At 34.4% G+C, this 12,894-nt stretch overlaps 1 protein-coding gene across 2 annotated transcripts in view; it reads right to left on the bottom strand.

Moving 5' to 3' along the window:
- TTC27 (tetratricopeptide repeat domain 27) overlaps window positions 1–12,894 on the bottom strand; it is a 117,389-nt gene that overhangs the window by 22,839 nt on the left and 81,656 nt on the right. For both annotated transcript variants that reach the window (XM_061989996.1, XM_061989997.1), the window contains 3 exons: window positions 9,257–9,352; window positions 7,000–7,122; window positions 1,463–1,690 (listed from right to left, as the gene is read on the bottom strand). In XM_061989996.1, the coding sequence (XP_061845980.1) occupies window positions 1,463–1,690; window positions 7,000–7,122; window positions 9,257–9,352 (447 nt within the window). The remainder of the gene's footprint in view (window positions 1–1,462; window positions 1,691–6,999; window positions 7,123–9,256; window positions 9,353–12,894) is intronic.

Below are 12,894 nucleotides of genomic sequence, written 5' to 3'. Positions count from 1 at the left end.
ACTGTTCACTCACGGGCTATTTTTTTTTCCCCAAACAATATTTGTTTTAAAAAATTTATCTCAATCTTAAATGGAGCTTCCTGAGCAACATGAGGAGGAAATGTTTGCTTTCCTATATACACTGGCCTATTTTTCTTGGATTGCCTTTCATTTTAAGTTTCCTTTGGATAAGACACAAAATAAAAAAGCATCTCAGCAGAATATTTCTTAGTTCTGATCCCTGTAGGTTATCTTTTGCAGCCCTTTATTATCTAGGAGTCCTCTTGACTTCAGTAAGGTTGCTATATGAGTAATATCTATTTTGTTGGCATTTCCTGAGGCTGTAAGAGAACTAAAAGACAAGGGAAGCATTTTTGTTCATTTTGCTTTCCATTCTAAAGGTATTTATAACTTATCTAAAGCTCATTTGAATAAGAAGAGGACTCTGATTTACTGAAACAAAATACAGCACTGAAATACAAAAAAACTTCAGGATAAATGATTTGAAAAGCTGGAGACCTTTACAATTTTTCTAAAGCTGAAGTCCAGCTAGTTTTGTGGACTCCAAAGAACAGGTTCATCACTATTCTTTGGAGGGCAAGAAGGAAGAATATCCTGCTTTCACATGGACCTGGAAATGGCTATGAAGAGCGCAGTTTATATACATAGATCTCCCAAAAGCTGTTTTGAATTCTCAAGACCTTTCACAGGATGGACCTTATTGGGATGGTATATAGCAGCTGAGAAACTGAAACAAGATTTCCAAAACTGTCTGCAGAACAGCTTGCAAACGATCTATCAAAGCAACCAGCTTCATTAAGAGAACTCTTCTGACTGTGTTTTCAGTTTCTATGCATTACTGTAATAAAAGCTACTGACATCACAAGTGTAAGACAATGCCTCACAACAACTCAAGACCTGCCTGGACACATTCCTGTGAGACCTGATCTAGGTGGACCTGTTTCTGCAGGGCAGTTGGACTAGATGATCTCTAAAGGTCTCTTCCAACCCCTACCATTCTATGATTCTATGACTCCAAAGCAGGACAGATCAGAACACTTTAAAAAGATTTCTGTGAAATACAGACATCAGAGTGTATAACTTAAAGCCAACAGGCAAGGCAAAAGCATAACTGCATTAAAATCTGTAGAGCATTTTTCTGGTAACTATTTTGCTTGACACTTGTTCATTAATTATTTGATTAAAATTATTAATTTTCAATGGCTTGATCTCTTTCACATAGAAGAGCTGTATAGGCAAAGAGTTAACTGCACGCAAGGACCTGAATACAAAAGTATGTCTTCATTTCTTTATGTTGCCATTTTTAGCCAGGCTTCCAAGTACATGGTGAAGAGTTTGCTAATAATAGCAATAAGCTGTTACTTTGACAATTATGCACAGAATTGCCTTTAAAAGAAGTGTGCCATGATTCAAAATTGAGCACACCAACTAAACCAAAGCCATATGTATATCATTTTCCAACCTGCATAGGGTTGATCTGCACTGAACGTTCAAAGCACTCCACACATTCCCTGAATTCCCGGTTGCGGAGGTGGAGGAGGCCTTTGGAGCGCTGGGCGCGGGCGCTACGGTGCCTCGAGAGCTCCCAGGCCTTGTCATAATACTGATGGTCTTTAAGAACGTCACCAAGCAAACAATATAATCCTGGTGTTTCCTTTTTTTCTAACTCCCGCCTCAGTATTTCTTCTGCCTGTTAAAGAGAAAAGACGAATGAATACATAATGGGACAATTTGTTTATGGTTACCTTGCAATCATCAGTTAAAGAACAAGAAGTAGAGACAGTATAGAAACAGTGTCTTCATCTAAGACAGCAAAGATAGTCTAGAGAGAACCTATTTCCAAACTGTTCTTAAAAAAAAACCACCTCAACATCCATATGGTGGCTTTCATGGTGCCAAGGAAAATGTATCCATTACAACATGCAGCAGCTTGCTTCTCATTTTATATCACAGATATATATCCCAAGAGAAAATATCAGTCCTGGACATCAAACCTACACTTACTTCATAGCAATGCAGCATGAATACAATGAAAACAAATACAATGGACTGACGATTTGTTGTTCAGACCCAACTCAGTCCCCTGCTGTAAAAATGCAACATACATAAATCAGTTCAGTATAATTTTTCTGTTAGAAAATATCTATTTGAACCATTTGAACCAAGAAAGATCCAACACAGCCTTCCACAGAAGCAGAGTCTGACATTGTAACACTAGTAATTTTTCTATCACAGATAGTTGACCTTAAAGGATAGCTGAGTTCAGCTCTGCATTTAAATTATTACTACTCTTCTTTGGCCTTCAAATGACTTCTAGAGAATCAAAACCTCTTACTTCTCTTTCTCCAATCAGTACAATTCACTGATCCTGTCGAAAAATTGGTTTTAGAAAACTGACTTTGAAATATTTGATGCATAGCAATTATAACAATTCATTCTTACTATAAATTTTGCTAAATAAGGTAACAGTACAGTCTATAAATATTTGAAGTGCATAAATGTGAGGAAGGGATGTATTGTTTAGATTTCTAAAGAGATCTTAAATGAGCAAAAATGGAATCCCATTATGAAAAAAATTAGTGGCTTAATATCAGGAAAATACTTTAATGGTAAGTGTTTTTAAGTGTCTATGGAACAGCTCTTGAAAGAAAGCCAAAGAAATCATTACTTAAAATTTAGAATTAGCCTAGTCAAAGCACTAGAAAACCTCCCCTAACAAGAAGACTGCACTTGCAGGAGGTTTAGATAAAAGGGCATTTTACTTCCCCTTCCTTGCTTCCATTAGTTGCCGTGATAGGACTAAAGGAACATATATTAATAATATATCTTTAAGATTATTTTTTCCCTACAGCAGAGAGAACTGGGTGCTTTATTATTTCAGTAATCACATTAGGCACCAAAAGGTAAAAGATTTTTTTCCCCTTCTGATAAAGAAAAGACTGAAATGTTTCTGTGTAAACAGCAGCTATGAGGTGAAAAGTGCATTGCATGCTGCTGCTTTACCTCTTCCCTCTGCAGGGCACTCCCAAACTCAGATTGCTATTCTGTGGTAGTGCCTTGTACTAATCATACACTAGAGGAGAAAGCCAACCAATCACTAATTGCATCTCACAATTAAGAGCATAAAACCATCATGTTCTGGTCTGAACTTACAAGAGTTCACTGCCAACATAAATATTTCATCACACAGATAAAATGGAGAATTAAATAAGCAGAAGTCTGACTTTTTCTTCATCTGATTAGCTATCTGTTCACCTCTCTGACATGTTACAAGCCTTTTTATTACTCAGAGCTTTAAAGATTACCACAAAGTATCATAACTACAAACTAAAAGAAATTGTACTCTAAAAACATTTGTTATTTGTCATCTACACAACCAAATTATACTTCCAAAACTAATTTCTCTTTTGTGAAGAAAAATATTTCTTCCTTCTAACATTGTAGTAAATGATTTTCAGAAATGCCCATTTAATCTTTACTAACAATTCTGCTTCTGCAAAACAAATCTTAACAACAAAAAAATATTATCATGAAACATTTTCCACACAGCTCATGCAAGGTACTTAAAAAATGTAACTGCTAAAGATTTATACTTACTCATTTAATGGATATTAATGATTACTTTGCATGTCTTATAATTAAAACTTATAACTAAATTAAATAAGCTTTGATGAGAAAATTACCAATTAAAAGTTACCTAAATAGAAAAAAGTGATGCTGTATAACCCTTGGTGACCGAAATATAAGTAATTATAACAGAATGGTCTGCACCAGAATGGATGACATTCAATACTCAGTTCAAAAGTCAGTTGATTTAAACATGAGAAAGATTTAGGCTGTTAGTCTTGCTTTCTGGACCACTACAGTTAGCATGGATATTAAACAGGCAACACTTCACAAAAATCCCCACTAAGTAAAGAGGGGTTTGTTTTAAATAAAAAGTGGTGCTTTTTTGTTACTTACTACGAAGACTCCTGGAAACCAAGTTCAAGATTCATTCTGCATTTGACTTTTTTACTCTAAACTTCCATTTGCCATCCTATCCATGTGTTCCCATCCTTTTATTTTATTTGTTTCCTAAAAAGACTCTATTAGCCTCATTCTTCACAGATCTAACACTTCATAGATCTACTAGTTCCTTTATTTGATCACTCATTCCTTTTCTAGTTCAAAGTATTTCCTAAAATGCTTTCACCTTTCCTGCTTGCATGTTATTTGCTAGGCTATCAGAGAAACAGCATGAAGAAGTAGAACATAAAAGCATGGAAAGAAGCAGTGAGAGAAAAGGAAAGCTGTTCAGTATTCATTTAATCTCTATAACTTCACAGATGACATTTACGTCTCTCAATTCTGTAGCTACATATAGCAGTGCTTATCTGCCTTCTACTTTTGTTATAAGTAGTGGAAATAAATGAATCTACTTCTTGAACAAGTTCATGTACTTAGTACTACTTGATTTTGTTTCTGGGAAGCACTTCCTGAATTTAAAGGTGAGCTTTGAAGATCTTATCATAACTGTGTTCCCTTGCTCAAATGCTTTGACATATCTATGTCATGTCATGACAAGAAAAGTAACCCTGCAGAACATGGATTGCTGGGTACATTTGTCTAAAATCAGACTATGTACCATGCTGTATGCTCCGAGGAAATGGAACAGGAATAGGCCTGAAAATAGTGTTGTAAGATGGAATACCAGGCTGATGCTAAAAGGTAGATCTCACGAATTCATGAAAAGTAAGAAGGTGCCAAGCTCTAAAGCTCCTGCAAGAGAGAAAGGCTTCACTTCAATTGGAAGAAATGAAGATTTGTGTATCTGATTCATCCTTTTTTATTTAGCAGGGAAATAGTATCATTTTTAGTGTGCTATCCATTTCCATTATCCAATAAAGTTGTTCGATGCAAATAATAATCTTGAGATTTCTGTGTTCCCCTCACAGTTGAAAGAAAGGAGGAGGACACTTCGCAACATCAGTTCACTACACACATGGCCATTAATGACTTGTTTTGCAGTCTGTTAAAGGACTACAAGAACTATCACTAGACTGTGAATTCAACTTTTTGTTGTTCTGTGCCCTGGTTTGCTTATCACTTGGCACTTCATTACTCTTCTGTTGACCCATTATGATATCAGTTTCTGCTAATTCTTTTCAGATTATGAAGCGAGTGTAGAGACATATCTAGCAAAAGATCCATAAAAAGGTTTGCTAAATGTTAGTGACATCTTACTATACAATATTTGTAGTGCTGCATAGTCCTGCTATAACCAAGTGAATAATGTATTTCCCAAGTGAATAGTGTGGAGCTTTGCATAGGCTTATCTACATGCTCCATTTCTTCACCAGTGCCTAATTCAGAAGTAGGAGGAAGGAACATATTATTTCGATGTGTAAGTACTGAAACCCATTGATACTGTTGAAAGCTGGTTGTTTTATTATTTTTTTCAGTATTTAAATCCAAGTTTTCCATATAAAAGCACTTATGAGTGAAAACAATGCAGAATTTTATTAAATAGAGTTAGATCTTTTGGGCACACATATGCTAAGTTCTTTTATGACATGAACATCCACTGAGCCATATACTGCTGTAGCAGATTTTCAGACATTTCTAAAAGAATAACTACCGTGTTGAAAAATGTAAAAACATTTTTGATAAATACCAACAGTTCACAATGAAAGTTTTCTGAGAAGGAGCACAAATAGTCACTCCCCTTGGTGTACAGCTAAGTGTTTCTAATTTTCTGGCTTTTTGGGTCTGAAACTAGTTTTTTTTTTTCCCCAGCACCACTGCTACTAGTACTTACACAGCATTTTCTGGTTTTCAAAGCACAGCTCAAACCCTCATTCTGAAAGCATTTCTAAGCAGTTTCCTGTGTCAAATATCCTGCCTATTTTCCAAGTGCCATTATCATAAATCCCTAAGGGCAGTTTGTGAATGTAACTAGGACAGAATGCATTTCCAGGAAATGGAAAATATTGACCTCTATTTCTCTACTTTACTGAAAAGATTGGAACACTAACATACTATCCCCAAGGCATGCATAAAGTGATACAGAATTTGCGAGCAAAACTTTTCTATCATTTTTCTCTGACAGTGAATTATTTCTGAAAGTTATATAAATTCTGAAAACAATGCTTGACAGTGCAAGTACCTGTTCCAGTCTGTGTGAGAGATTGCATCAGAAAGGGAATAGAGCTATTTACACATATGTAGGCATTGCTTCCATGTATCATCTTCCAAAACCTTCATACCTTTGTCTAATTGTAACAGCAAAATCATCAATAATAGGAGTGTTGCTAGAGCCTGCTATCAGCATTTTCAAACAATTCTGTTACCAATACGTAGGATTAGGTGGTGGTTTTAAATTGCCTTTGTCTGGAGCTAATCACATCTAGCTGTAGCAGAGTTAAAAGAAATGATGGAGAAGTTCAGGAAAGCATCAACTTAGACTTAACAAAATAAAGCCTTTTATCAATTCTTGACTTAAAAGTTTGACTTTGTAATTTGAATGTTAATACTAGTTATCAAATACATCAAGCACTGATGTTCTACTTAATGTATTCTTAAAAACTACAATAACAGTTTGAAATCAGGTGGAAAAGAAACTATGTTATCTCCTCTAGACAAAGCTCCAAGACTATGTCACGAATGACTGTACAACCTTCTTGAAATGTCCACATTATACCTTGCTGTGCATCCAAAGTTATCATCTTAATTTTCCTTAAATATTTTCAAGAATCACTATCACAAACTTGCTTCTTATTTCTTATTTATTAAATTCTATTTCATGTATTCATTTCCTTACATCTTTTTTAAGCCTTCACAGGTTATGACAAACTCATATGTCATGTGTCCATTTTTCATAAACAGAATTTCCTCATGATACGCCTGAAGGAGCATCACTAGTGAGCTGACAGCTCAAGCCCAATAGTCCTTCATACTTCATATCCTAATTCAAAACAGGATCTCATCTGTAAAAAAAAACCAAAACGTTTTCCTTACTTTTCCATGCTGTCCTGCTCTTTCATAGCAGATTACTGCATCTTCCCACATTTCCAGCTCCTCAAATATTTGTAAGGCAGAGCCGGTGCATCCAAGCTCAAATAGTAAGCTTGCAAGCTGACGCTGGAAAGATAAGAAACTTCAGGTAACTGAAAATAGGTAAGTACTACTCACATTTAAAAAATATATTAAAGGCACTTCTGATACCACATGAAGCAGAGAGTATAGAATCATTCTCTTGAAAAGTCAAGCTGCAGCCTCAAACAATGTGTATACCTCAAAAAACCCTTTTCAACAAAACACTAATTGTTTTGGCTTGAATTTTGTTCATGTCAGTAGCTCAATTTCTTTGAACTAGTTTATAATTTAATGCAAAAATGGAAACAGTCATGGCAAGGATTATTTTAGAGCTGAACTTCCACTCCTTAAACAAGGCAAATGGACCATGTGTCTGGAAAGCAATTGCAGCAGGATATTAGGAATGCTGAGAGTGGGAAAAAGAGTCTGAAGGGCAGGCATTAAAGCCTATTTTAGCAATGCTTTGCCACAGTAATCTATATATGTGAAAAAACACAGATGGAGAGAAAGGCTCCGATACAATTTTGTCATGAACTTGTGAGAAATCACTGTCCAAACAGACACTGCCAAAGGGTGATAGTTTTTCATCAAATCAGTATTGGATTTGAGTTGAAGTTCAACCCCCTAGTTGAGTTTTCCTCACAGATAAATCAGTCTCTTTGTTATTTCAAATTCATCTATTATTTCAGTGTACCTATTAAAATAAATCAGTAATCTTTTCAATGTAAAAACAAACACGGTATGTCATGACTTTGAAAAGTTGTCTTTAGTCTTTTGTTTGTTTTTTAAGAGGAGATCAAAATTGCATGTAAGTTTTCATCTTTGAAGAAAGGATAACTTATTTACTTACACATGACAGATACACAATTTGGTTTGCAAAAACAAATGGAAACAGTGTAAGCACAGCTAATTATACAACAAGATCCTATACAGCGAACCTCTGCAGCATTTTTGGTGGTCCTGAATGGATTCCCTGAAGTTCTCCACAGATGTCACAGACTCTTTTGATAGGGGTTGGAAATCCAAGGAGTTACCATATGCGGATAGATTGGTAGTAAAAAAAAAATTAAGAACTGGTTACAGTTCTTTGACATTACTATGCAACAAACTCTGAAAAACTGTAACAAAGCAATTATTTGTTAGTTTGTTATCACTTGCTTAGGAAAAAACACCCTACATTGACAGTGTCTGGAATGAAATCTCATTTATGTTTTATTAAATTTATTCAGAGTCAAATTAGGTAAAATTTATATAGGCAAAGTTTCTTCATTACTGTGACTAGATAACCACAGCCATCTTCCATTATAAATTCCTATTATAGTGTTTCAGTCTTTGGGTTGGAAAATTGGCCTGGATTGAAAAGTACCACTCTGATAACTGGAAATGAAAACCACATCTGGCAGTTTTATTGTAAGTGCCTGTTGAAAGGTTGTGTGGAATAATTTGAGAATGCTAGAAGAAGATATGATTTGTTAAAGCAATATGCATTGAGGTTACAAATCAAAAACTGTAAACACCATTAATAGTAAACATGAACACCTTAGGAGGTATGTGTTGTAAACAGTTTTCTTAAGTTTGTCAAATACATCATCATCAGATAAGACTCTAATGTGTAGACTTCTGTTCTAGAGTTTATTGTCAACATAAACACTGTAGTTTTAGAAAAAAAATCCTGTCAGTGACAGTAAAAAAGGGTGTATCTCAAAAATAAAACTCTCAGCTCAAGCAGTTTTTCAGTGTACTTTTAACATCTCATTTGGCTGCTTTGACTGTGATCTGGAAAACAACTCAAAGTGAGTGATCATTAAAAGATGAGGAAGATGCAAGTAACAGTAGCATAAGTAAACCAGTAATAAATAGTAAGACAGTGATAAGATTATTTTTACAGGAGATATGTTGGAAGCCTGTAAGTTTTAGTCCATTTTTTACTGGAGCAAAAATAAAGAAGAATTTCACTACAAGCAATTACTTCTGTGCATGACAGAAGAAGACACCTGAAACCAAAACACTGTAGAACTTGTTTTCCTTCCAGAAAGTGTGTTGTTAGGTTACATCTTTATTTCTATAGTGTTTTGACTGAAGATCTTATCACACTCTCCTGACTTTGGAGTCATATTGTATCAAAATTAAGAAGAAACACAGACTTTTAAGTAAAACTTGAAATGAGACTGCATCATACCTGTATGGTCCAATGTGGAGGCACCTGGCAACAGTAGAATATCTTCATGCGTTCAGATACTGATGCATTTGCATCTTCAAACTGGTCTGCAAGTGCCTGTAAATGCAAAGTATATTAAGATTTAGTATTTACTTAGACTTAATCAACCTAAAATAAACAAAATAAATGCAAAGCATTCAGGATTTTAGGCATTCTTCACATAATAGACAAATGATATTAAAGATAACACTAAATGTCAGTAGGCTCTGCCATCAGTCTTTTTATTACCTACCCCATGTAAGAAAACATGACAAACGTTTATGTTAAAACTCTTTATTACAGCTAATAATTAACAAAAAGACTTTGAAGAGATTAAAATATAACATATAACAGGATTAAGAAAGAAATCTACAATTCCAAACAAATACTTGCAGAGTTAAATTGTGTCAAATACTAAAGCGACCTTGTCTAAATCATTTTACTTCTTTAGCTAGTTTTTCCCCAAAGTAGCATTAATGTGCTTTAGGAATGAAGTTTCTTACTAAAAGGAAAAAGACAAATATATTACAGTGTATCATGCTTTTGGAAACACAGTTCTGATATAGAATAAACTATTGTGACTTGGAGTACAATTCAGGTTTTGTCTTTTTTTCTTTTGGTAGAGTTGTGGACTACTGAAACGTTTTCTTCTGAAACCCTTTGAAAGAGAATGGTAACTTTTGCCTAGCAAAAGGGCAGGAATTTCAGCACACATTTTCTCTGAAAACCTGCTATGAAGTTACTAAATCAAAATTCAATAGCAAGAAAAATAAAATATTAAAGGTAGCTACAACCAGAAAGTTGCTTAGAAATTTTAAGATAAGGAACAATCTCTCTTAAAATGCATGTCATCACTAAACTGGCAAATTTAAGGCTAGAGGCATAAATAAGGAAATACCAAATTACATGCCTTCACATGATTCTTCTATCCAATTCTCATATAATAACTCAGTCAAAGATTTACAGAAGGAGCTACACAGGTTTTCAGAATTTTCTCAGCATGGAAAATTAATTCTAAGATTCCCAAAAGGAAAAAATTGGATAAGATAACTTATTTCTCTTTCTAAACCCAACTGCTGGATACCAAACATATATCAATAATGAAAACAATAGTTGTGTAAAATTAAAACATTCAGTTCTATGATTTAAGCTGCTAAGCATCTTGTAACTGCTATTGATGTTAATGGGATGTATTAGGTGTCTTCATTCTTTTATTTAGAAAAAAAACGGTAACAGGCGGCAATAATTAAGGATTTAAATCCATGCTTAACCTCTTAATTTTCAATACTAATATTCAAAATATTCAGTCCTATTGACATTCACATTCCCCTTCATAAAATTATCTCCAGAGACTTGTTTCTAGAGATTATAGAGAAATTCATACCATGAAAATGACTGAGATGTATTTGTAGTAAGGAAAGGGTCAGACTAATAAAATCACATTCCTTTTCACAGTTCCAAGCAATCCAAAGAGAGTCAGATTCAAATAAAACCTTTAAAGTAATATTGTTTAATTTACTAAATTTACTTGAGTACAAACTATGTAGCAAATTATATTGTACAGTTATAGTTCTGATGAAATGTTCTATTGCTATGCAGAAGCACATTCTTCTGTTTTCTGTTGCAACAAAAATTAAACTGAAAAACTGTCCTTTCCCTGGGTAATCATTTTACAAGACCAGACAAAGTACTAAACTACAGTTGGAAAATTTTTTAAAAATAATCACTCTAAGCAAAGCCAGAAAATCTGAAATATGTTCTGTAAAATAATTTTTTGAAGAGAAAATGAGATGGAAGGCAAAAATTGTTTTAAAACCTGATCTTGTTTCAAAAGAAAAACTGTAATTCATAAACAGTTTTTCAAAACCAACATATTTTATTGGAAAAATTGTAGTCATATTTTTTCCACACTTTCTATGCAGAAAAGCCTAACGTAAATGACATGGTGTAGGAGAATATGATTATTAGCAAGTCAAATTCTACCCCCTTCCCCAAACCATATCAGACTATGTTTAGAGTTCCAACAAAAACTGCAAATGTAGGTAGAACATATAAACATCACACATTCCTCCCAAAAGAGTAAATGCTGGTGAACTTAAAGGTTAATAAAATCCACGGTTTATACACTCTCTTATATGTTGAAAAAATAAGCTCTGATACTTCTGTTTACTAGTGAAGTATAGAAAGTAAGCTACAATATAAATTGCTGAATTTTGTGCTTTTGAATTATGCTTGAAGAAATAACATTTGGGTTGTATAGTGGTGATAAAATGAGAATGCTAACCTTATTGCACGGCTAATAACTAATCAGAGAAAAACAAATCAAATAAAATGAATGAGAGCACTGCCAAGTGAGTATTCTTTTTCATTAGTCATCTTAAACATAAATATAATGTAAAAAATCCCAGAATATTTGCCACACAGTCAACAGACATAAGGTTTGCTGGCTTTAACTTGAGCCTCAAATTCCTGCCTTGAAGTTATTAAACAGAGCTACAGCAAAAATCAACTGAACTTCACAACTCTAAACGATGTATGAGTTCTTCCACATGCAACATTTCAAAAGATGAAGCTTAACAGATGACCCAACCAACACTGTAACACATCCTTTTCCCAAGGTTTGAGCTGTAATGGATAACAAGTTTTTAAGTAAAAAAACCCACAGTACAGACAGATACACTAATCCAGTCTGGAAACAGAAACATAGTTTTGATGGAATTTTGTATCATGAGCAAAGAGACATTATTGCCACATGGAAGCAGGAAAAGACAGCTCTAGAAACTACAATTTATTCTCTTCATCACATATTCAAATCTCTGGTATGAGATTAAGAAGTACAATAGGTGATTGTAAGTACACCATTTTATTGTAAATCTACTGTTTTAATTTGAAATTATCACATTTGAGCTTTTATCACTTTAGTAATCAACATCAGTTTAATCACTTCACTATCAATTAAACTCAGCAAGTACTCATCACTTGAGTACATGAAGTTTGTAAGGGGTCTTTTCCACCACGGATATAATTTACTTTCACTCATTCCCATTTCATATCCTTGCGTAACTTCTATGTTAAATATATTATGTAACATGCGTATGGTCCTGATGATAAAATAACAGCTTTGATTTTGAGTCTGCCTAAATTTTAATCTCTTTATACTCCTTAAATTTTCACTGTCCTTATTTTCTGTGACTGACAGAGTTATAGCTTTTTCTTTTTAGCCAGATCCTATCTCTATGCTCGATCTCCAGAAATATTATTGTACCCTTACAGTTTCTAGTTGGAGATGTGATTTTCTTTATGACATAACATTATATATCTCTCAACCTATTTATGGCACTGCATTTATATTTGTTATTCATGCAACTGGTTTATATTTGTTATTCATTCAAAAGTTTTGAAGTTGGTAACAAGGCGAGGGAGCTGCAGTGCTGGTCCCAGTAAGCAGTTCCCACCTCTGTCCCATCTGGGTCTTCTGCCATCATTACCTAAGAAGGGAAATCCGCAGGTGAAGAGGAGGTGTAGGAGTGGTATGAGATGGAGGTGACCACATGGACCCCACAGTCAGAGAAGGAGGAAAGGAGGAGGAGCACCGGACCAGAGACTCCTCTGCAACCCAT

The sequence above is a fragment of the Colius striatus genome, chromosome 2 (assembly GCF_028858725.1).
Source record: "Colius striatus isolate bColStr4 chromosome 2, bColStr4.1.hap1, whole genome shotgun sequence".
NCBI lineage: Eukaryota > Metazoa > Chordata > Aves > Coliiformes > Coliidae > Colius > Colius striatus.
Note: the sequence above shows the minus strand (reverse complement) of the source record. Positions and strands in the feature narration are given on the sequence as shown.